The sequence below is a fragment of the Bos indicus x Bos taurus genome, chromosome 17 (genome assembly GCF_003369695.1).
Source record: "Bos indicus x Bos taurus breed Angus x Brahman F1 hybrid chromosome 17, Bos_hybrid_MaternalHap_v2.0, whole genome shotgun sequence".
NCBI lineage: Eukaryota > Metazoa > Chordata > Mammalia > Artiodactyla > Bovidae > Bos > Bos indicus x Bos taurus.
Genome location: NC_040092.1, coordinates 32,740,533 through 32,766,026, shown reverse-complemented (window position 1 = coordinate 32,766,026; position 25,494 = coordinate 32,740,533). Strand labels below are relative to the sequence as shown.

The following is a 25,494-nucleotide window of genomic DNA, read 5'->3' as shown; positions in this document are numbered from 1 at the left end:
TAAAGCTCAACATTCAGAAAACGAAGATCATGGCATCTGGTCCCACCACTTCATCAGAAATAGATGGAGAAACAGTGGAAACAGTGTCAGACTTTATTTTTCTGGGCTCCAAAATCACTGCAGATGGTGACTGCAGCCATGAAATTAAAAGACGCTTACTCCTTGGAAGGAAAGTTATGACCAACCTAGATAGCATATTCAAAAGCAGAGATATTACTTTGCCAAAAAAGGTTCGTCTAGTCAAGGCTATGGTTTTTCCAGTGGTCATGTATGGATGTGAGAGTTGGACTGTGAAGAAGGCTGAGCGCCGAAATTGATGCTTTTGAACTGTGGTGTTGGAGAAGACTCTTGAGAGTCCCTTGGACTGCAAGGAGATCCAACCAGTCCATTCTGAAGGAGATCAGCCCTGGGATTTCTTTGGAAGGAATGATGCTAAAGCTGAAACTCCAGTACTTTGGCCACCTCATGCGAAGAGTTGACTCATTGGAAAAGACTGTGATGCTGGGAGGGATTGGGGGAAGGAGGAGAAGGGGAGGACAGAGGATGAGATGGCTGGATGGCATCACTGACTCGATGGACGTGAGTCTCAGTGAACTCCGAGAGCTGGTGATGGACAGGGAGGCCTGGCGTGCTGCAATTCATGGGGTCGCAAAGAGTCGGACATGACTGAGGGACTGATCTGATCTGATCTGATGAAAGTGAAAGAAGAGAGTGAAAAAGCTGGCTTAAAATTAAACATTCAAAAAACGAAGATCATGGAAGCTGGTCCCATCACTTCATGGCAAATAGAAGGGCAAATAGTGGAAACTGTGACAGACTTTATTTTCTTGGGCTCCAAAATCATTCCTGACGGCTTCTGTCAGAATTCCCCCCTTTAAAAAGGCCGAATAATAATCTATTGTGTGGGGTCATCATCCTCTGAACTGTTCCCCCCAAAATTCATGTATTGAATCCTCAAGTTCTAATGTGGACTTCTTTAGAGATAGGTTCTTCATGAAGGTAACTAAGGTTAAATGAGGTAGTAAGGTGCGACCCCGATCCCAGAGAACTGGTGTCCTTATAAGAAGAGGGACACCAGAGCGCTGTCTCTGTGTGCAGAGGAACGATTGCAGGAAGACACAGAGAGAAGGGGACTTGCAGAACCAAGGAGGGAGGGCTCACCAGAGACTGACCCTGAACGCACCTTGACCTTGGACTTCCAGCCTCCAGAGCTGTGAGAAAATACATTCTGTTGTTTAAGCCACCTAGCCTGTGGTACTTTGTTATGGCAGCCCTGGAAGTCTAAAGGATACGTATATATCACATTTTGTCGAGCCAGCCAGCCATTGATGGACACTTAAGCTGCTTCACCTTTTGGCTGTTGTAAATAACGCTGCTCTGAACACGGGTGTACAAACACCTGTTATAGTGCCTGCTTTCACTTCCAGTATACACCCAGAAGTGGAAATGCTGGATCACATGGTCATTCTGTACTAAACTTTTTGAAGACTCATCACACTTACCTACAGCAACTTCACCATTTTACATTCCCACCAGCACTGCCCGGCGTTCCAGTTTCTCTCTTATTTTAAAAACATATAAGTTTGATATTTTGGTTCCTGGGAAGAACGTGTAGTCCTACAGTAATAACTGTAGTCCTGGGACCCCCGACCCCTTGTTCAAATATGTCAGTTAATTTGCTTTCCTGAAAGCAGTAATGTACCAGTGCATAGTACTGCTTTTGAAGGTGGGGTTCAAAATAAACAGGAACTTTGGTGCCATTTTGCATCAGCATTGCTTCACCAAAAACTATTGTAAAATTCTGAGGTGCTTGATTAGCTTGGGTCACTCATGTTAAAAGTGAAAAAAAGTCACACACACACACACACACACACACCTCTTACCCAGTAGTGGCCTCACCTGTGTCAACAGAAGCCTATTTTCTGCCTTTCTTCTCCAGGTGGCCCAAAGGTAGCAGATCATATGTTATCTGGGGCTTTCCTAGTGGTCCCGTGGTTAGGACTCTGCACTTTCACTGCAGGGGGTGCAGGTTCGATCCCTGGTTTGGGAACTAAGATCCTACATGCCTCCCTTTGTGCCCCGCCCCCATCTCGAAACCATTCCCTGAGCTGAATGCTGATATTTGTGATCCTGATATTATCTGCTTTCAGATTCACGTTTCACAGAGTCATGTAGCTCATACATAGAGTTCAGGAATATATTTCTTCGTATAACCTGTAAACTCTATTAATACTCTCTGCTAAGTAGGACAACTTTATGAAATCTGTCTTTATAATTATTTTCACTTTTCATAGATTTAAGGAGCCACTGGAGGAATAATTTTCACAAACATAAAAATAATTACCTCAAAAAATTGCTAAAAAGCAAAAATTTTTTATCATGGTTTCCCAGTGTAGTATTATTCATTAAATACTTCAATGAATCTGGGATCATGTTTAAAGCTTTTAATTATTCTCTACTGTTCTTAGACTGTCTCCTTCTGCACATATCAAAGAATGGGGATATATATTTCAAATAACTCTGCGAGATTCTAAATATTCCCTAGGAATTATTTACAGTGACTGCAGTATTTTTATTTCTCAGGCTACTTCAGCTGAAACACGCTGGAGTAAAAATGGCGAGTGAGCGTCAATATTTAACTGGCACTTCACTTGGACATTTTATTCTAGTTTCAAGCTTTGATGTTTAATAATTGATTGAGGGAGGGGGCAGAGGTTAGCTCATTCTACTCAATGGTTTTCTGAGTGATTTGAACAGAGGAAAAGCACACTGTTTAGTTTGCAGAAGGAATCAACCTAGGAGAAAGAGAGTGAAAATTAGATGATAATTTAGGTTGTAAATGATAATATTTTCAAATTAGAACTGAAACCAACAAGATGATAATTTAACAGAAAGAAATATGAACCCTATACTTATGGCTAAAAATTTAGTAACATAAGAAAAGATATATCATGGTGTGGTATATCATGATGTGGTTGGCTGATGCAGAGTTTGTAGCTGGCTATAAACTCAGGTTGAGCCCAGAGGTGAGCCTCCTTGCTGACAAAGCTGGTTAATCCAGGGTGTCTGTTCAACAATCAAGGGGGCCACACGGTAGCAGCAGTTGTGAGGAACACCATGTTTCTCTAAAATTTTTATTTTAGATTGGGGTATCCCCCATTCACAATGCTGTGATACTTGCATGTGGACAGAAGAGGGACTCAGCCATACATATCCATGTATCCATTCTCCCCTCCCATCCAGGCTGCCACATAACGCCAAGCAGAGTTCCATGTGCTATACAGTAGCTCCTTGTTGGTTACCCATTTAAATATAGCTCTGTGCACACGACCATCCCAAACTCTCTATCTATCCCTTCCCCCATCCCTCCCAGCAACCATAAGTTTGCTCTAAGCCTGTGAATCTCTTTCTGTTCTGTAAGCTCATCTGTATGGTTTCTTTTTAGATTCCACATATGAGGGATGTCATATGGTATTTCTCCTTCTCTGTCTGACGTACTTGACTCCGTATGGCCATCTCTGGGTCCACACATGTTGCTGCAAATGGCACTGTTTCATTCTTTTTATTACTGAGTAATATCCCATTGTATATACGTGTCACATCTTCTTTATCCATTCCTCTGTTGATGAACATTTAGATTGCTTCCATGTCTTGACTGTTGTAAACAGTGTTGTGTGTTTGTGCTTAGTCTCTCAGTCATGTCCGACTCTTTGCGACCCCATGGACTGTAGCCAGGCTCCTCTGTCCATGGAGATTCTCCAGGCAAGAATACTGGAGTGGGTTGCTGTTCCCTTCTCCTGACCCAGGGATCAAACCCAGGTCTCCTGCATTGCAAACAGATTCTTTACTGTATGAGCTACAGGGAAGTTCCTATGAGCAGCATGTTTTAAGGCAGATGTTGATGATAGGATGGGGAGGCACCAGGACCACATCACACAAAGAAAACTGTAAGGATCTGGGGAGCCCAACTTGCAAAATAACTTAGTCTGAGCCTTTCTCCATGTCTGACAGGTGGTCCCCCAAGAGGGGGATTAGTAACTAAGATTCAGAATTCAGACCATATTACAGGAAGGCATATTTCAGTTCAACATAAGAAAGAATAATTTGACCTGTCCAAAAATGGAATGTGCTTCTGTGCTGGGAATATTTTGGCAGTTGGATGGACACCAGCCTTGGGGGGAGCCCTAAACTAAGGGTATGAGGTTAAACCTGCTGACCAATCCCAGACCCCAAACACTGGAAATGTGTATGTCTCTGCCAATACTGTGGGTGCAATAACTGGCTTTGGGACTGTATTAATGTGATGGCCAAAACCTACTGGCAACCCAAGTAGATTAATATATCACTAATGCAACAGGGGGTCTGTTTATTTTACATAGGAATGTTGCCCTGGTCTCTGAAGCAGAAGCCACAACCGGTAACTCTTCATGACCCGTTCTCAGAGGCTCTGAACAGCAGCTGAAATGTGGATTCTCCTGCATTGAAGGCAGATTCTTTACTGTCTGAGCCACCAGAGTAGCTATTTTGTTCTTCAGGGGATCTTCCCGACCCAGGCATTGAACCCAGGTCTCCTGCATTGCAGGCAGATTCTTTAACCAGGTCTTCCCAGGTGGCAATACTGGTAAAGCATGACCCTGCCAATGCAAGAGAGAGACATAAGAGACACGGGTTTGATCCCTGGGTCAGGAAGATCCCCTAGAGGAGGGCATGGCAACCCATTCCAGTATTCTTGTCTGGGAAATCCCATGGATAGGGGAGCCTTGATGGCTACAGTCCATGGGGTCTCAGACACGACTGAAGTGACTTAGCATACACACATGATGGCTCTAACTTCAAAACCTTCTGTCTTTAAGGTTCTTTTGTGTCTGTGTGATCCCAATGACTACAGATCCTGAGGATTTCTGCTTGTCACCACCTAGATTGGTTGTCCTGCTCGCTGCTTCATTTGAAGCCATCATGTGACCTAACATGAGTATTATGCAGAGTGAAAGCGTAGATGCTCTTGAGCTGTCAGCATGTATAACACATCCTGTCTGGAGTGTGATCTCATTTTAAAAGGGATCTGACTGTGAGCAATTAGCTACAGAAACCTGGGGCGCAGGTTTCAGGGATGACTAACAAGTCACACAGTATTTGCAGGGACAGGGTGTGGTCACACAGCCAAGCCACCAGCTCTTCCCCTGCATAAACACGGTTGCTCACTGCAGTTTCGTTTTGGTCACCTGAATAGACCCTTCCAGACCACTTCTGTCTGACTCTTCAGCCAGTTATGTGCCCTGAAGACCTCGCCCTCTCTAATAAACAAACATTGCAACAATTTCCCCACTCATCATGAGCCACGTTTATAATGACCCACCAGCTTAAGTACCATAGAATTTCACAGGTTTCCAAATTCCACACCAACACCGTTCAATAGGAATCATACGCAGCCCACATATATAATTCAAAATGTCTTAGGAACCAGGTTTTTTTTTTTTTTTTTACTGGAGTGTAGTAGTTGATTTACGATGTTATGCTAGTTTCGGGTGTTCAGCAAAGTGACTCAGTTATACACACACAGTTATATATTCTTTCTCAGATTCTTTTCCCTTATAGGTTATTACAAGATATTATAGTTTCCCCTCGAAGCCACAGTCTAAAAGTTAACTCAGGTGAAATCACTTTAATAATGTATTTTATTAATCCAATATATCCATATGGTTATCATTTTAATATGAAATCAATATCAAAAGTTACAAATAGAAAATTTTACATTCTTTCTTTTGTACTAAGTCCTTGAAATCTGGGATGCGAATTTAACTCACAGCATGTCTCAGTTTGGACTGGACCCTTAACAAGTTCCCAAAACCACGAGCATGGTTACCATTTTGGAAAGTGCAGAGTCAAACTTGTTAAAGTTCAGATGCATATTTTCTTAGAACATCCAAAGATACAAGCATTCAGTTGATGTGTTTTAAACTAAGTTTCTGCAAAGAAGTATCAAAACACTTTTGGCCTGTGACTTCTCTGTGAGGTCAACTTTTATAATTAGGATGAAAAATAATTAATTATGGTGAAGAACATCTAGACACTTGCTGTGTATGAATAAAAGTGATTAAACTTATTACTGTGGTGATATACTACAAAAATAGAACAACTATACAGGCTACCAGAATTTCAACTATGATCAGGTAGGGTCTACCTAGACTAGGAATCTAGGAATTCATAGTGTGGCTCCTATATTATTTTTAATGTTTAGTGAAGAAAACATAACACATATAGAGTAGGCTCATAGCTCCCTGTCCTTCTTCACAAAGGACTGAAAGATTCACTTCAATTCAGTTGCTCAGTCGTGTCCGACTCTTTGCGACCCCATGGACAGCAGCACACCAGGCCTCCCTGTCCATCACCAACTCCCGGAGTTTACTCAAACTCATGTCCATTGAGTTGGTGATGCCATCCAACCATCTCATCCTCTGTCGTCCCCTTTTCCTCCTGCCCTCAATCCCCCCCAGCATCAGGGTCTTTTCAAATACGTCAGCTCTTCGCATGAGGTGGCCAAAGTATTAGAGTTTCAGCTTCAACATCAGTCCTTCCAATGAACACCCAGGACTGATCTCCTTTAGGATGGACTGGTTGGATCTCCTTGCAGTCCAAGGGACTCTCAAGAGTCTTCTCCAACACCACAGTTCAAAAGCATCAATTCTTCAGCACTCAGCTTTCTTTACAGTCCAACTCTTACATCCATGTATGACTACTGGAAAAACCATAGCCTTGACTAGACGGACCTTTGTTGACAAAGTAATGTCTCTGCTTTTTAATATGCTGTCTAGATTGGTCATAACTTTCTTTCCAAGGAGTAAGCCTCTTTTAATTTCATGGCTACAGTCACCGTCTGCAGTGATTTTGGAGCAAGATGATAGCTTTTAAACAGGGTCCAATTTGAATCTCATTTCCCTTTAGAGAGGAATATTTTTCTGTTCACCTTGACAGTGGGAGGAAGATTTTAAGGTCTTCTTTGTGGAAGAAGAGTATTTCTTTTTAGAGAAAGGTTAAATCTGATGTTCATCTGTTTGGCACCATGATACTTCCTGTGTAATATCATTAAACACTTCTCACTATAACAGTTCAGGGCATTGCATTCAGTTATCTCAGGCCTAATCTTGTTTATTAGCATTAATAGAGAAGATACAGGGATGGCAAAAAGTGATGGAAATAGCAGAAATAGTTAGAATGAAGATAATATGGTAATAGCTGCTGCCAGGCATGTGCTATGTGCCAGGTTTATGTATAGACACAGCTTACCTACACACCATAGCTCCCAATTCTTACGACAACTGCATGAGGTTGTCAGATGTGGTTTCATTTTTCAGATAAGAAACAACCTGAGAAGCAGTCTTTGAGAAGGTTACAAACTTAGTCTGCAATAGAATTCAGATAAAGTATGGTCCGTTTTCTCTGCTGCACACCAGAAACCACCCAATAAAACAAAATAAATGAAAAAGTAAATGGTTTGCTGTAAACCAATTGCAAGCCTCAAGACATATTGAATGAAAGGGCAGAGTGTAAATTATATGATATAAACTTGGTGGGGAGAAATAAAGCATTTCATCACTTCCCTGTACAACAAAGAAGAGGGAACAGTTGAAGGGGCAGTGACAACAATGGTGTCCCGAGACAATCATAAATACAGTCCACGGAAAATGAAATTTCAGAGAAGCAGGGAAAACTGAAGAATAGGAAGGACTGAACGTGTAGGTGATAGGTATGATTAAGAGACCAAAGCAGAGGGAAAAAAGTAATTCAGGTGACCATTATATCAGTGGCTTTCAAACTTTCCTGACTACAGCCCGGAGTAAAAAATATATTTTACACAGGGACCCAGTTAACTAATGCTGTGTATGTGTGTGTGTGTATACAGGTGCAAAGGGAGTTCACTGGACAAAGGATAGTCTTATTTATTTTTTTTATTTCAAATATGTTTTTAAAATTTTTATCTTATATTGAATAATAGTTGATTTACAATGTGTTAGCTTCAAGTGTACAACAAAGTGATTCAGTTATACATATATACATGTATCTATTCTATTTCAAATTCTTTCCCCATTGAAGTTATTACAAAATATTGAATATAGTTCCCTGTGCTATACAGTAGGTCCTTGCTGGCTATCTGTTTTATATATAGTAGTATGTACACATAAATCTCAAACTCTCAGTTTATCCCTCCCCTCTCTTTTCCCTTTGGTAGTCATGAATTTGTTTTTTATGTCTGGGAGACTATTTCTGTTCTATAAATAAGTTCATTTGTATCATTTTTTAGATTCTGCATCTAAGTGATATCATATGATATTTGTCTTTGTCTGACTTGAGAAGGGACAGTCTTTTAAACAAGTGTTGCTACAACAATTGAATAGCCACACACACAAAAGTTGAACTTCAATGCATGTCTCTCATCATATACATTTTTTTTTTGACCATGCAACTTGTGGGATCCTAGTTCCCTGACCAGGGATCAAACCTGGGCCCCCCTTCAGTGGAAGTGCAGAGTTCTAATTGCTGGACTGCCAAAGAATTCCTGACATGTACAAAAAATGACTTGAAATGGATCATAAATCTAAATGAAAAACCCCAAACTATAAAACCTCTAAAGAAAACATAAGAGAAAACCTTTGTGACCTTGGGTTAGGTAAATAACTTTTTAGACTCAACATCTTAAAGATGATCCATAAGAGTTAATTTATAAATTGGTCTTTATCAAAGTTATAACTTCTATTCTCCATAAGACACTGTTAGGAGGATAAAAATAGAATGACAGACTAGAAGAAAATATTTACAAAATACATATTAATAAAGGACTTGTGTCCAGAAATAACTCTCAAAACTCTCCATAAGGAAACAACACACACACACACAAAAGGGCAAAAGACTTGGACCCTTTATCAGAGAAGACCTACAGATGGCAAATCAGCACAAAATGCTCAATATTATTAGTTGTTAGAGAAGCCAGACCAAAATTGCAATGAGATAGCATCACCCACTTATTCGAAGGGCAAAAAATTAGGACAGACTCTACCGTGTTTTGGTGTGGATGCTGAGAACACTGCAGTGTTCAATAGAAAACTGCTGGTGAGACTATAAAACAGATGACCACTTTGGGGATCAATTTGACAGTGTTTTAGGTTAATACACCTACCGTATGACCCAACCATTCCACTCTCAGGTTTTACCGAAGAGAAATGAAAGCCTATGTCCACAGAACGGTCTGTACACAGATGCTCACAGCAGCTTTATTTATAACAGCCCCAAACTGAAAACAACCCCACAGTCCATCACCAGGAAAATGAATACACTAAGTGTTGCATAGTCATAGAAGATACTGTTTATCGATAAAAAGGGATAACCTATTGGTATGTGAGTGATCTCAAAATAATTATGCTTAGTGTCAGTAGCCAGACAAAAGAGAGTGCAGCTATATGATGCCATTTAGGTAAACTTGTAGAAAATGCAATTAATTTATAGTAACTGAATGCAGATATGTGGTTGCCTTGGTATGGGAAAGGGTAGGGAGTGAGAAAAAGAGAGGATTTATAAAGTGGCATGAGGAAATTTGGAGGTGATGGGATATGATTTTTATTTTTATTGTGATGATGGTTCATGGGTAGGGTTGCCAGATTTACCAAGTGAAAATACAAGGCACCCAACTAAATTTGAATTTTAGATAAAGAATATTTTTTAGTATAATTATGTATCATACAATGTTTGGAATATAGTTATGCAAAAAATTACTTATTGTTTATCTGAGATTCAAATTTAACTGGATGTTCTGTATTTATCTGACCCCCAGTTCATGTATGTACACATTTGTGGAGGGTGGAATGGAAGGAGGAGAGGGAGGGGAGGGAGGGAAGGGATATATGTATACATACAGCTGAATCACTTCATTGTATAGCAGAAGCTAACACAACATTGTAAAGCAATTATCCTCCAATTATAAAATAAATTTAAAAACCTTAGGATGCAGTTTATTGTATGTCAGTTACACTTCAATAAAGTTGCTAAAAACAAGAAACTGGATTAACCAAGGAGGATGTGATGACTTTCCCAGGTCCTCCCAGCATCGGCAGCCACACCAGGACCAAAGTCCTAATGCCATTTTCCCTAGTTCAAAGGCTCTTCTTGCTCTTCCAAGCTGATTCAAGAAGAAATGTTTGCTCACAAGGAGGGAAAAATAGACCCCCAAAGAATGGACATTCAGAAATGGACTGACCAGAAACTTTAAATTAGTTTATAATGTATAATCTCTGCTCTCATGTGTGAAGTCTAATATTTCACCTGTTTGCAAACCCATTTATTTGTTTTTACTTAAAACAATCGTTTTATCACGTTCACAGATTACACATTCTTTGGGTCAGAAATTGGGAAAGAGCACAGCAGGGTGGCTGGTCTCTGCGTGATATCTAGGGTCTCACCTAGGAGGATTCAGTCTATGGGCAAGAATCCTCTTGAGGCATCATCATTCACAGGTCAATGGCTGACGTTCATTGTCTACTTAGACCTCTTCTGGGGCCGTCAGACCGAGGCTGCCCCTGGTCTCCCTGTGTGGCCTGGACTTCCTTACAACTTGGCAGCCTTGAACTTCTTAAATGGGGACCAGGGCTCCAGAGGTGAGTGTCTCAAGAGGCAAGAAGTGGTAGATGCCAGTTCTAAGGGCTGGACCCAGAGATGAGAGCAGGGTCACTTTTGCCATATGCTACAAACTCATTTTAAAAGCAAAATGCCTCAGTATTGTGAATTTGTTCTTGAAATAAACAAGGACTTGTTTCATTTCAATCCCCTTGACTAGTACCTAGGAACATAAGCAGTCCCCTGGCTGGCTGAGGAGAGAAGTGTAAAGGTGTAATAAAAGGATACAGGGAGCCTGGTAGTCCAGTGGTTAAGACTCCATGCTAGCATTGCAGGGGGGATGGGTTTGATCCCTGGTTGGGCGGGGCCAAAAAAGGATTTTTAAAAAAACATATCAAATGGGTAAACAACAAGTTCCTACTGTATAGCACAGGGAACTGTATTCAATATCCTGGGATAAAAGAAAATGGAAAAGAATATGAAAAAGAATGTACATATATATAAATGAGTCACTCTGCTGTACAGCAGAAATTAACACATTGTAAATCAACTCTGATAAAAAATGAATTTAAAAAGATACAAAAATGTAGAGAGTACCAATCTGTTGATTACTGCTTACCTGCTTTCTATAATCAAACATTTCTCAATAATCCCAATAGGGGGCTCACAAGTTTTTCTTACAACCTACTTTTGGTCATTTTAAAGCCATTCTTATTTATTTATTTGGCCATGCAATATGGGCCATGTGGGATCTTAGTTTCCCAACGAGGGATCGAATCCATGCCCCCTGCAGTGGAGGCACTGGAAGTACTGAGTTTTAATCACTGGATTGCCAGGCCAGTCCCTTAAAGTTATCTTTACGCATTTATTATATAATTCACAAGGTGGAGAAATATCACTTTCTAGTCTAAATTGCCCTGGTCTAAACTGGAGTCACTTATGGCCATCTAGAAATAAACAACCCTTTCCTGGTGTCCTGTTTATCTGGGGGATAGAGAAAGAATGGCCATATTTCATTGAGGCTAAAAAGTGTTAATTTCATAAATTGCATTCTAATTCCTCTGTAATTTTGGAGTACTTTGCTATCAATGCCTACATTTAAAGTGGTAAGTTTCTTTTCTTTTCTCTTTTGGAAGCAAACCTGGTATTAAGTCAATGGTATGTTTTACAACCCGTAGCAGCTGTTTCTACCCAGCCCTGTGTTAGTTAAGCTCTTCTCTCTGGATTAGGCAGTAATTACCATCATTACTCAGAGCATGAACAGAGAGCAATGTGTATCCGCTCAGCTCTTCCAGGGGTGGGTAAAACCAGTGCCATTCTTACTCATGTTATTATTTCCAGTCTATCTATATCGTTTATCATCCCACCTACTTTTCTGTTTTTATCTGCACTGGCAGGTTAACTACATTTATATCTCCTGACTGGTCACTTATGCAATTCTTAATAATATCAACAATCAGAGTCAGAAATGAGATGGGGCCAAATTAACACCAGGAAAGTAGAATAAAGCAATGCTCTCTTCTGGGACCTTTTGTACAAATAAAAAGTAACCTCTTTGGGGCTTTGTGGCTAAGACTCTGAGCTCCCAGTGAAGGGGGCGGCCTGGGTTCAATCCCTGGTCAGGGAACTAGATCCTACATGCTGCAATTAAAGATCCAGAATGCTGCAAGGAAGATTGAAGATCCCGCATGCTGCAACTAAGACCCAACTCAGCCAAATAAATATTTTATTTTTTTGAAAAGTAACCTTTTTGATGTAAAATAGTCATTTCAATAAAGTGTTTATTTTTGCAGCAATGTAACCAACTTTTTGATTCTAGCAAATAGAGAAGCTTTCTGGTTTACCATGCATGGAGAAAGTGTCAGATAAAAGACACATAAAGACCCCTCCAGATCAGGGATCTTCAACTGTACCCTGTGGACCAAATCTGGTTCAACCCCTGGTTTAACTATAGCTGAAAATGGTTTGACTTCCTAAGTGGTTGAAAAAATTCAAAGAAGAATACTTTGTAACATGTGAAATTATGTAAAATTGCAATTTTAGTGTTCATAAGTCAAGTTTCATTGGAATACAGACACACTTTCATCTACATACTGTCTATGGTTTGTGCTGCAAAGTCAGGGCTGAGATGCTGTGACAGACATGGCAAGGCCCCAGAGCCTGAACCGTTTCCTTTCCAGCCTCTCCTAGGACAGTTTGCCCACCTCTGCTCTAGCTTGGAAGGTCTGAGAGGAACACCGCCCTCTCTCCCTTGCACTGTGTGAAAATGAGTTCATCTGGGGCCCCTGGCTTGCCTATTCTTTTCTATTTCATGTAAAGTCATCTCTTCAAGCATGAGAACATAAACACTAAATGAATTATAATTCATGTGATCAAGAACCAGATATTAAAGTAGCCACTTCAAATAATACTATGTGTTATAAAAGTAGATTTTAGGACTTCCCTCGTGGTCCAGTGGTTAAGAGTCCACCTGCCAATGCAGGGGACACGGGTTCTGTCTCTGGCCTGGGAAGCTGCCACATGCCTAGGGGCAGCTAAGCCCATACATCCAAACTGCTGGACCTGTGCTCTAGAGTCTGAGAACCACAGCTGGAGAAGCCACCACAGTGAGAAGCCTGCTCACCGCACCTGGAGAGTAGCCCCTACTTGCAGCAACTAGAGAAAGCCCACTTGCAGCATATAAATAAAATTGTAAAAAGTGGATTGCAAAGCAGTAAAAAAAAATTTTGCATCGGGTGTGTGTTTTCCTTTTTTTCCTGTGACGAGTTTCCCAAAGCTCCGTAGCAGACAAGTCAGAGGGCTCACACACTCTTCCTTTCCAGGGAGCCGCTGTCTTGTTTAGTCGCATACTTTAGCCTCATATGACTCGGAGTAAAACCCTGATTCATCCATGCCAGTCACTGAAATCCAGTCCTCTTGCGAGGGCTTGGTTTTAGGAAGAGATAAATGACTCAATTCCCACCAATAAAATGAGAGAATAATTCACCTGGGTTTTCAAGGAAGAGCTTCTCCACTGATGAAACACCCCCCCCCCCACCCCCGCCACCTTGGGTAATACGGTACCTGCATATGATACCTGCAGCTGTGACAGCTTCCCTGGAGCCTCAAGGGGAGCTTGCCTAAAGGCAGCCTGGTTCCCTGGGGATTGCAGAGCACAGATCTAGGTAAAGCCTGTTCTTCTGAAAACAGTCCTGGGCTACAGCATTAAGCAAGTCTGGATTCTTTAAACCTCAGAAGATCTTACTATATGACACAATAATTTCCCTTATTATTTAATTCATTTGCAATGAATTTCCTGTTACTTGCAGTGCAGTTTTCCGGTGGGTCTTTAAAATTAGTTCTAAATACGTATGTCTTGTTAATATCTTTTCTCATGGGAACATCTTGAGCCTGTCTTCATGAATGGCAAAGAGTTCCTTATCATAAATCGACCATTTTGTGCACATTTATACAAGAAAATTCCAAGTCAAAACCAAACAAAATGAAACCTATTTATTGTCTACTTAGATTTTCTCTTCACACAAGATAAACGTGGAGAATCATCTGGTTGCAGTTTTGTCAAGATGAGTGTGTCTGTTTTATTTTCTTTAAGTGAAAGCCCCGAGATGTTTACAGAAGTTTTGCTCTTACCTTCTTTCTGTGCTCACCAGGAAAAACACGGAATTATATACTTTTAGATTACATCAGCAAGTTCATGATAAAGTAGCTATTCTTTAACAAACATTACCAAGCTTTTGCTTAGTGCACCGCACCGCCTAGAATGCTGTGGAAGTTTCAAAGCAAATAGAAGACAGTTGGAGTCTCTAAGGGAACTAACTTGGGGCCACTTGATGAGCAGAGAGATAGGAAGTTCCTAAAACAGCTGAGAAGCCTGAGCTCACACATGAAACATGGATCAAGCTGTACTTTACAGTTTCAGGGAATAATAAAATCTGTCCTGAGAGCAGGCAATGCTTTCTGAATGAGAACGTGATCTCTTTAGACTGTATGCTATCCCAGTCCATTCAGGACTATTCTCCCATCTATTGATCACGCCTCTGGGGATACTGGGTCTCCTTCCCTTGTGTACATCTGATTATGATTCCTTCTTTACATACCTAGTTGTAGATGATCTTTTCTGCTTGTCTTCTGAATTTTTGCATCAACAGTTGGTCTTTAAATAGTTGTAAGTTTGGTGTGCCCATGGAAGGAGGTAAGCTCTGAGTCTTCCCCACTAAGCTCCCCCGTCCCTGGGATTCTCCAGGCAAGGACACTGGAGTGGGTTGCCATTTCCTTCTCCAGTGCATGAAAGTGAAAAGTAAAAGTGAAGTCGCTCAGTCGTGTCCGACTCTTAGCGACCCCATGGACTGCAGCCCACCAGGCTCCTCCATCCATGGGATTTTCCAGGCAAGAGTACTGGAGTGGGGTGCCATTGCCTTCTCCCATCTTCCAAATATATATTGACAAATTGAGTCTTTCAGTTCACTCAGTGTTTAGATCTATCGAATAATTGCATGAATTTGATTGAAATATGGTTTTAAAATGTTCTAGTCCATGAGTCCATCCTGTGCTAATAGTTGGAAATGGAGAATCCTGTGTACGTTAGTAGTTACAACAATTAATCTCTATTATTGTCTCTTCTCCTTTCCCCATGTGCCTGTGTGTGACAGGTGTCCCTTAGAGTTTAGTATTTCTCATCTTGCCGTCTGACCTCTGTCTTGGTGTGATTCCCCCAAGTCCTGCTGTTCTTCATGGTGCATTTGCAATGGCCTGTTTATGCCTATATTGTCAACATATTTTCAAATATGTGTATTAAAACAGTTCCATGTTCCACTCAGTACCTTTTGACTTATTTCCTTGGTGTGTTTCATTTTGGTCACTGAGGTGGAGAATTAGCCTCATGAGGCCATATTATGGGATAAAGTGATATTCCTGTGAGCATCCACCCTTCTCTGTGCCTCCAGCTATTCAGAATAAGTGTTGTGAAAAGCAATTCTTTCTCTGACCTCACCCTAAACTGTTGTATCATGAAGTCCAGGGTCCAAGGGAGTTCTGAAAATTAGAGAATCGCTTGCTTTTCCCTCAGTATGACTTTATATACTTGCCATCCTATGCTGGAATTCTTTTTTTTTAATATGATTTATTTATTTTTGATTGTGGGCTGGGCCATCATTGCTTTGTGTGGGCTTTCTCTCGTTTCGGAGAGTGGGGGCTACTCTTTAGTTGCAGTGCATGGGTTTCTCACTGCGCTGGCTTCTCTTGTGGAGCACAAGCTCTGGGTTGTGCGAGCTTCAGTAGTTGTGCTGGGTGAGCTCAGTAGTTGCAGTTCCCGGGCTTGAGGGCACAGGCTCAGAAGTTGGGGTGCCCGGGCTTAGTTGCTCTGCGGCATGTGGGATCTTCCCAGACCAGGGATCAAACCTGTGTTTCTTGCATTAGCAGGCAGATTCTTTACCATTGAGCCACCAGGGAAGCCCTTTGATGGAATTCTTTAATTCCTTTATTCAAAAAACAATTCTCTTCAGCATTCAACACATGTTTCTTGAAGACCTACATGTTTCAAGAACTGTGTTGGTCATTAAGACTTTTATAGAGATTACATACATTTAATAAATAAATAAATATATGCATATAAAAATAAAATAAATAATAAATAATTATATGCATGAGAAAGAGGACATTTGCCATTTGCCACCTGGTGGGTATTATACTTAGTGAAATAAGTAGAGAACGAAAAATGCTATATAATATCACTAATATGTAGAATCTAAAAAAGTCACACACTTGAAGAGTAAAATTGTGGTTACCAGGGGCTGGGAATTGGTGCAATAAAACGGATATTGTTTAAAGAGAAAAACTCTAAAAAAAGAGGTACAAACTCAAAGAATAGCAAATAACCCTAGAGATCTAATGTACAGCATAGTGAATATGGACAACAATATGGTATTATCAAAATTGCTAACAGACTAGTTTTAATTAGTTTAGTCCAGCCACTAAAAGGAAATGATAGATGTGCTGATTATCACTACAGTGGCGATCATATTAGAATATATAAATGTATCAACTCAATATGTTGTACACCTTAAATGTATACAGGATTTATGTCAAATCTATTTCAATTAAAAAGTTTTTAAGTATTTACAAAGATAAATAAAAACCTTTACCCTCTAGGAGCTTACAAATAGAGTAGATCCAATTAATACAGTATTAAAAAGATGAAATCAAAAGAAATTACTGTGAAGGCAGCATGCTGAGTGTCTAATTTGGACTTGGCAGGATTAGAGATGTTTTCCAGAAAAGGCAGCACTCACAGTAAGTCTTGAAAGATGAGTTCTGATCATGAGAAAAGGTGAAGGACAGTAGACTCCAGTTTACGAAGACACTAGTCAGCCATCCTAAGAAATCTGGATGAAAAAAGATATAGGCCCCGGAGAAAACCATTTCATGTTTGTTAGGAGACATGAGAGCTGAGACTAGTTAGAAGGTTATAAGCCAGATGAGAGATGCTGAAGGATGGTTAATATCACCTGCCTCTCAGTGAGAAGAGAAGCTCCTTGAAGGCAGGTCTTGGCTTTGTTTGCTGCTCTTTGCATAACACTGGGAACAGTGCCTGGCATATAGTTCAATAATTATTTGTTGAATGAATGAATGCATAAGTCAGTGAGAGAACAAGTGAATAAAGGAGTTACTTCATTAGTTAACGGAAACACTGCAAGTGCAGGAGAGAAATCAGAAAGAAACACCTGCCTCAGGATGGAACTTTCTTTCTCTGCTGACACATGCCACAGCCAGGGCCTTTTCAGGTTGGCAGCAGGTGACACTTGGTGGAAAGCCATCAGATTTTCTGATCTGGGCTCTTTCCATCCTCCATGGCACCTGCTTCCTTCCTGTCCCTCATCTTCAGAGATTGATAGACTATGGCTTCTGGGTCAAATTTGTCCTGCCACCTGTGAGCAAAGAATGTTCTTTATTTTTTCAAATGGTTGGGGTGGGGTGGGGGGGCAATGGGGAAGCAAAAGAAGAATAACAGCTTGTAAGATGTGAAAATTACATGAAATTAAAATCGCAATGTCTATAAATAAAATTTTATTGGAACCCAGCCATGCCCGTTTGTTTACATGGTGTCCATGGAGTTGAGACAGAGGCTGTATGCCCCAAACACAAAGTGAAAAATATTGCCTCTCTGGCCCTTTGTGGGAAAAGTTTGTCAACCCCTGAACTAGAAGAGCTCTCAGGAAAGGCTTTGAAGTTTATTCACAATAAGAAATAAATTATTAGTGAAAGTTCCTAAAATATCCTTTAAAAATATAACAGGTAAGACAAAGCATCAAATTAAAATGAGAAACGAACAAACAAGAAAGAGGAAGAGACATAAATAGTCATGTTGATGTATATTATGTGTCAGATCATCAGATAAGCACTTCTTTCAATAAAATTATCTCCTCTCCCTCCAACAAGGCCGTCACACAGGCATCACTGTTCTTTTTTTTAATCATTTTTAAAAATTAAAATGAATTTTTAATGCTGTTACTTCATGTGTACAAGATAATGATTCATATATATATATTTTTTTCAGGTTCTTTTCCATTATAGGTTATTGAAAGATATTGAACATAGTTCCCTGTGCTATACATTAGGTCTCTGTTGATTATCTATTTTATATATAGTGGTGTCTATATGTCAATCCCAAACTCAATTTATCCCTCCTCTCCCTTTTTTCCTTTGGTAACCATGTTTTTTTTTTCTTCTGTGTCTGTGAGTCTATTTCTGTTTTGTAAATAAATTCATTTGTATCATTTTTAAATTGGATGACAACTATAAGTAATATCATATGATATTTGTCTTTGTCTGCTTTCTTCAGTTAGTAAGATAATTTTAAATTGGATGACAACTATAATATCATATGATATTTGTCTTTGTCTACTTTCTTCAGTTAGTATGATAATCTCTTGGTTTATTCACATTGTTGCAAATGACAGTTTGATTCCTTTTAATGGCTGAGTAGTATTCCATTGTATATTTGTACCACATCTTTTTTCCCATTCATCTGTCAATGGACATCTAGTTTTCCTTGTCCTGCCTATTGTAAACACTGGAGTGTGTGTATTTTTTCTCATTTTATAGATGAGTCTAAATTCAGAGGCTGAATAACATTCCCTGGGTCACAAAGCCAGCATAAGACAAAGTCAGGATTTGACCCTACAGTAGTTTAGCTTGTAAACTACATCCTCAACTGTAACTTTAGAATTTCAGACACTAACGAGCAGGTCATGTTGGGCATGTACAGGGGAGAAAGGGTCTACCCTCTGCCCTTGAGATCATAGTTTCTCCAGGGCAGGAAGATGAAGAAATAAGAACCCATGAAGTTGGCCCAGGTGTGAAAGGAAGTACATCTCCCTCCCACATCATGATGTGAGCCTCTGGGCAGAGGATCAATGCTGGGCAGCTCTGTTCAAACATTACAGCTGCAGGTCATCCACTGGAGCTGGTCTTCAGGTGTGAACGAGACCTCCAAAACAGATGGGCACATGACGATTTTATTAACCCAGGAGCTGACAACTTCATGATTGGCAAATGAGGGGTGGAGTTTTGGGGAGAGAATGAACGATCCAAAAAAACTTCCCATAGGATGATAAACAAATAGGAACTCCCTAAGGGGTATAGCAACAGTGGTTGAACGGACGTCTTAGTTGTTAAAAGAAAAATAAAGAGACTGTGGATTGGACAGGAATTGGGAGTTTGGCTTTTAGGCAGGGAATTGGATCCAGCAGAGAGTCTTGGCTCTGGAGGATGAGGGTCAGAATAATGAGCCACACAAAGCCAGACACCTATGGAGCTGCCCATCAGGGTAACCCCATGTCTGCATTGCTGGCTGGGCAGTGACGGTGGATCTTTTGATTATGTGAGCACTGGGCTGGCTCCAGGGGATGGCTGTGAATCTGGCCCATGGAGGATGGTGGTACCAGCTGGCTCTGCTGTGAAGGTGGCTGCCTGTGTCAGCTCCACAGCCTGGGAGAATTGTCCCAGAAGTTCCTGTACCACGCACACTGTATCACGCTATTTCCAAAGCACACAGGAGATGGGTGGGGGTGGGGTGGTGGGGGTCAGGAAAGTCCAATGGCTCAATTGAAAAGCCAAAGAGAACCTTGATTCTCTGGGGAGCCCCTCTCCCCACGCTTGACTTGCAAAGCACATGCACTTTCCACGATTCTGTCTAAAATGAAGTGTTTAGACTCAGCTGTCAAGAAAGTGTTCTTTTAAAAAATGTATTGCGGTCCACTGAGTGAGGAGGAGTAACTACAGATAGACATCTGCTCTCACATTGGCAGTGGCGTGAGGGGACGACAAAATTTCAGCAGCAACTGAAACATTACAAAGAGGATCATTATTTCCCCAACGCTGCTGGTACCTGCAGGACGTGTACAGGTGACCCAGTGGAAAATAAGATACACGTTTAAATCAGTTTGGTAAAAGCTGGGTTACATAATTGCAAACAGGTTCATTTAGTGCAGGATTTCTCAGAACTTTTAAAATGCTTTTTGGAGGCTGGGAATTTCTCAAAGGCAAATGGACATTGTCCCAAATGTACCTGATGGTGGAGCACCCCTGCCCCCACCCAGGCATTGTCATATCACTCATGGGAGCAGCATTAGGGGAACATTTGGGAAAACACCGGTCTACTCTAGTGGCTCAGATGATAAAGAATCCGCCTACAATGCAGGAGACCCGGGTTCGATCTCTGGGTCCAGAAGATCCCCTGGAGAAGGAAATGGCAACCCATTCCAGTGTTCTTGCTTGGGAAATCCCAGGGACAAAGGAGCCTGGTAGGCTACAGTCCATGAGGTTGCAAGTGGTCGTCTGAACTGAACTGAACTGAACTGAACCATTCAGTTCAATTCAGTATAGTTCAGTCGCTCAGTCGTGTCCGACTCTTTGCGACCCCATGAATTGCTGCACGCCAGGCCTCCCTGTCCATCACCAACTCCCGGAGTTCACTCAGACTCACGTCCAACGAGTCGGTGATGCCATCCAGCCATCTCATCCTCTGTCGTCCCCTTCTCCTCCTGCCCCCAATCCCTCCCAGCATCAGAGTCTTTTCCAATGAGTCAACTCTTCGCATCAGGTGGCCAAAGTACTGGAGTTTCAGCTTTAGCATCATTCCTTCCGGAGAAATCCCAGGGCTGATCTCCTTTAGAATGGATTGACTGGATCTCCTTGCAGTCCAAGGGACTCTCAAGAGTCTTCTCCAACACCACAGTTCAAAACTACTGAGTAACTAACACTTTCACTTTCACGCTTGGGAAAACACCAGCCTAAGCATACCCTGAAACTTCAGCAAGACTAAAACAGTCACAATTTCATCCTGTTTGGAGGAGATTGCAAATTTGTGTTTATGGCAGGAGCTTTGTAAGTGAGCCCTCAGCACTGGTTAACTTGGGAGAGAAAACAGTTTTTAATGCTCAGTCACCCTATACAGAGTCCTTTTGCCTGAGTGAGAATGTGCAGTCATAATGGATTCATCACAGGAAACGAGCCAGTCGACACGCAGGAATCCCAGGGGGCACGGTGATTAGGAAGCTGGGGAATCATCTGCCTGGGTCTTGTGTCTGGAGAGCCATTTCTCATGTTTGCTTTTTTTAAATTTTTTAAATTAATTCAGTTCAGTTCAGTCGCTCAGTCATGTCTGACTCTTTGCGACCCCATGGACTGCAGCAGGCCTGGCTTCCCTGTCCATTACCAACTCCCAGAGCCTACTCAAACTCATGTCTATTGCATCAGTGATGCCATCCACCCATCTCATCCTCTGTCATCCCCTTCTCCTCCCACCTTCAATCTTTCCCAGCATCAAGGTATTTATTTTGATGTATTTATTTTTGACTGCACTGGGTCTTCATTGCTGAGCGTGGGCTTTCTCTAGTTGCGGTGAGTGGGGACGCTCATTGCAGTGGTTTCTCTTGCTGCGGTTTACGGGCTCAGTAGTTGTGATGCACTGGCTTAGTTGTTCAATGTTATGTGGGATCTTCCTGGATCAGGGATCAAACCCACATCCCCTGCATTGGCAGGCAGATTCTTATGTGCCCCTAGGGAAGTCCCACTTCTCTCATTTCAGTTTCCTTGGAAAGCTTGGAGGATTTTTCTAGGCACAGATTTGTTACCATACTGACCTCTCCATCAAAGCACTTAGTCAAACTCCCGACTACCTGTACTCTCTGAAAACCCTCAGCTCAATGACCCAAGACAAAACCAGAGGGGCCCTGGGGCCAGAAGGCACCAAGTGACACCATGACCATAGCAAAACCTCTGTCCCCAAAGTCTGGGCTTCCCTTGAGTAAGAGGAGTGATGCTCTTTTTTGTGTCTCCAATCTCCCCAGACAGTGCTTCAGCCACTTTGCTTCTGGGTCTTCTGAGACACTTCCTGGGCCGTAGTTCATTGTCTGTTCTAATCAGACCCTTCCTGGCTTCACTTTACACATTTACATCATCAACTTTCAACACCAGTTGTATGTAAGTGATCTTTTTCCAGATCTCCTCTTATGTTTGCTTGTTTTGCCCACTTCCACAATTCATTGATTCCTGTTTGTTCATTGTCTTTCATTTAAAATACCAATATTTATTTAATGCCCCTGCCTTTGGGCCTCTTCATCTGACAATTTTCTCCATCTTCCCATGGCTTCTAATACATTTGGGGAATTTTCTAATCCTCATTTCAGGATTTTATCTCTCTAGATAAAACATTCTAATGTCCAAAGACCTACATCCTTAAAATGTGGTATACGTGAGAAGTTTTAGTATATAGAATGTGTCAGCTATTCACAACAGCCAAGACATGGAAACAGACAGTGGAATATTACTCAGCCACAAAAAATGAAATAATTCCATTTGCAACATGGGTGGATCTAGAGATTATTATACTAAGTGAAGTAAGTCAGAGAATGACAAATATTATATATAATGGCTTATATATGGAATAAAAAATGATACAAATGACATCATCTATGAGACAGAAACAAATTCACAGACTTAGAGAACAGACCTATTGTTGCCAGGCTGGACTTGGAGCAGGGAAGCATGGACTGGGGGTTTGGGATTAGCAGACAAACTATTTTATGTATAGGATGGATAAACACCAAGGTCATGCTGTGTAGAAAAAAATAACACAATACTGTGAATCAACTATTTCAATAAAATAAAATAAAACATGTTTGTATTAAATTGGTTATAAAGAAAGCCGTGTAGTGGGGTGATTAAGAGCCCAGTCTGTGAGATAGCCTGTCAAGGAGTGAAGGGCTTGTTAGCTATGACTCTGGACAAGTAACTAATCTTTCTGGGCCTCATTTTCTCCAATTATAAACTGGGGAAAATAATACCCCATACTTCATTTGGTTATTATAAGGAGCAACTGAATTAACATATCTAAAAAGCTTATGGCAGCACCTAGAACATAGTGAGTGCACGCAATCATTACTGAATGCACAAAATCATTAGCTAGAATTATCTCCACCTTTTAGAATAACCAAAGCTTCTCAGAATAAAGTGCGGAGGTTTTCAGGTTTTTTTTTCTTTCTGTTTTAAGGCCCAGCTTATGTAAAGGATCACCTCCCTCAAGTCGCTCAGCACACTGCCTACATAGGAGAAAAGCGTCCTGCATTAGAGAAAACTGGAGATCTCAGATATTTATGGAGGCCTGCCTCGAACAGAAGCTTGCCAGCTAAATATAAACCTGAGTATGTTGGTGAAATTGGCTGGGGAATACCAGAGTATGATTTTATCAACAAAACAAGGCTTCAGACTGGCTTTCACATCAAGGTATTGCTTTTAAATTTATGCTCCTCCTCAAACATTGTTTGCTTTTTTATTTCTCCCAATGAATAGTTTATTTTTTCCAGACTAATTTTACAACTAATTTATTATTACAATTAATTGAAGCAGATAACAATACAGTCAAAATCAAGTAAGCCGAAAAAGTTTTAAGTCCCTCACTGTGATTTCTAGCCTTGGGTATAATGTCATAAGGACTGTTACTAGTAAAATGCTCCATCATGTATTGAAAAATCTGTATGTCAGACTTTCAAAAAAAGACTTGCTTTCAAATAAACACCTGGAACCATCAAAAAACAAAAGCAAAAAAAACTCTAAGTGGCAGCTCTTTGGTATCCATAATATTAAATATGTCTCCAAGACTTCTTCACATTAAACTTTTTCACATCAAATGTATTGATCTAGGAATCGGAAAAAAATCATTATATTTGTAGGGCTTCTGTTTCATCATCAGTACAGTAAATGATAACAGCTTTCACTTGCCCTCCCTACCATTTTCTGATTTAAATGCTTTCTGAGTTTGCTTCCATAAGAAACCTTGTGTCCTGGACTTGTCCTTGAGAAGCAATGAGATTGGAGTTTGTGCAGAAAAATGACTGTGTGGATAAAAGTACTTGGCTGCCATCACCCTCTTTAAGTCCCTTGAATACATGAGAGGAGGGGTGTGAAGAGAAGGAAGCCGGAGGGAATCCAAAAGCATTTGCACTTGGCTTTGGCATGCATCCAGATTCCCGTCTATTCGGTGACATTCACACACATTCCCCCGCTCTTGAGCGGCTCGGTGAGTGGGTGGTGGTAAAGCAGCAGTCTGTGCTGGACGTCATCCACAAACCTAGAAACCAGCCCCAGAGATTCAAAACCCGGATCGTGCCTCTAAGTCAGGCCATCTAGGGCGGGTAGCGGGAGGGCTCTGAAAAAGCCTGCCTTACCTCCCTTCAGTGATGTGGATGCAGGCATGAGCACAGCCAGTCTCCTCTGAAACAGAGAGCACAGGTTATTTTAGAAGCAAAATCTGAGGATTCAGACTTTTTTCCAGGCAGGTCTTTCCCTGGAAATTGAATATGTATCAATGATGCAGCAACAAATTGAATATGTATCAATTGCCTTAATTCCTGAGGCAGTTAGTGCCATCTTATGTGCATGCGTGCTCAGTCGTGTCCGACCCTACGACCCCATGAACTGTGGCCCTCCAGGCTTCTCTGTGCATAGAATTATCCAGGCAAGAATACTGGATTGGGTTGCCATTTCCTCTTCCAGGGGATCTTCCCAATCCAGGGATCAAACCTGCATCTCCTGCTTTGGCAGGCAGATTCTTTACCACTGAGCGACCTGGGAAGCCCACAGTGTTATACAGAATGGTTAACAAAGTTAAAGCCTTTTTCTGGACCAACCTTCCTCAGTACCTGAGAGCAGCTGGGAGCTCAGGCTTTGGGGTCAGACAGCGTGGGTTCCACTCCTGCCTGAGGTCAGGTTCAGCTCTGTGATCCTGGGCTCTGAGTTCACCTCCCTGGGTCTCTGAGCCTCCTCTGCTCCATGGTGGTGTTTAGGTGTCCACTTCCTGAGACCACTTGAATTCCTACCCCACCCTGCCACCTCCTAGCTGTGAGAGATCTTGGGCCAGTTCCTCAAGAGCGCTGTGTCTCTTCATCATGAACCTGAGCATTTGCCTTACTGGGCTGTCATGAAGAAATATCTGCCAACTGCTGGGCACAGTATCTGCCACACAGCAAGCTCTAGGTCTGGTATGCTTCTTAACTTCCCAACATAATGTTTTCCTACTTACATATTAAATCCCAAAAATGAAAACACTTTTAGCTTAAGTTAGGAATACAAGGGAATTTCCTAATCTGATATGGATTATCTATAAAAAAGGAGATTACAATAGAGATACTTGATAAAACAGTGAAAGCATTTCTCTTTAAGACCAAGAACAAGACATGGATGCCCCAAATCCTGATTTTTTTTCATTTAGCTTTGTCCTGGAGGTCTTAACCATGGCAGTAAGGAAAAAAAAAAAAAGTATAAAATGTGTAAAGATTGAAATAGAAGAAGTAAAACTATCATTATTTGCTAACATGTTTGTCTACCTAGAATACC

General features: G+C 41.2%; 1 protein-coding gene across 1 annotated transcript in view; it reads left to right on the top strand.

Annotated features, from left to right (window-relative positions):
• C17H4orf45 (chromosome 17 C4orf45 homolog) overlaps positions 1-25,494 on the top strand; it is a 134,096-nt gene that overhangs the window by 27,841 nt on the left and 80,761 nt on the right. The window contains exon 2 of the mRNA XM_027567248.1: positions 23,153-23,385. Within this exon, the coding sequence (XP_027423049.1) occupies positions 23,153-23,385 (233 nt within the window). The remainder of the gene's footprint in view (positions 1-23,152; positions 23,386-25,494) is intronic.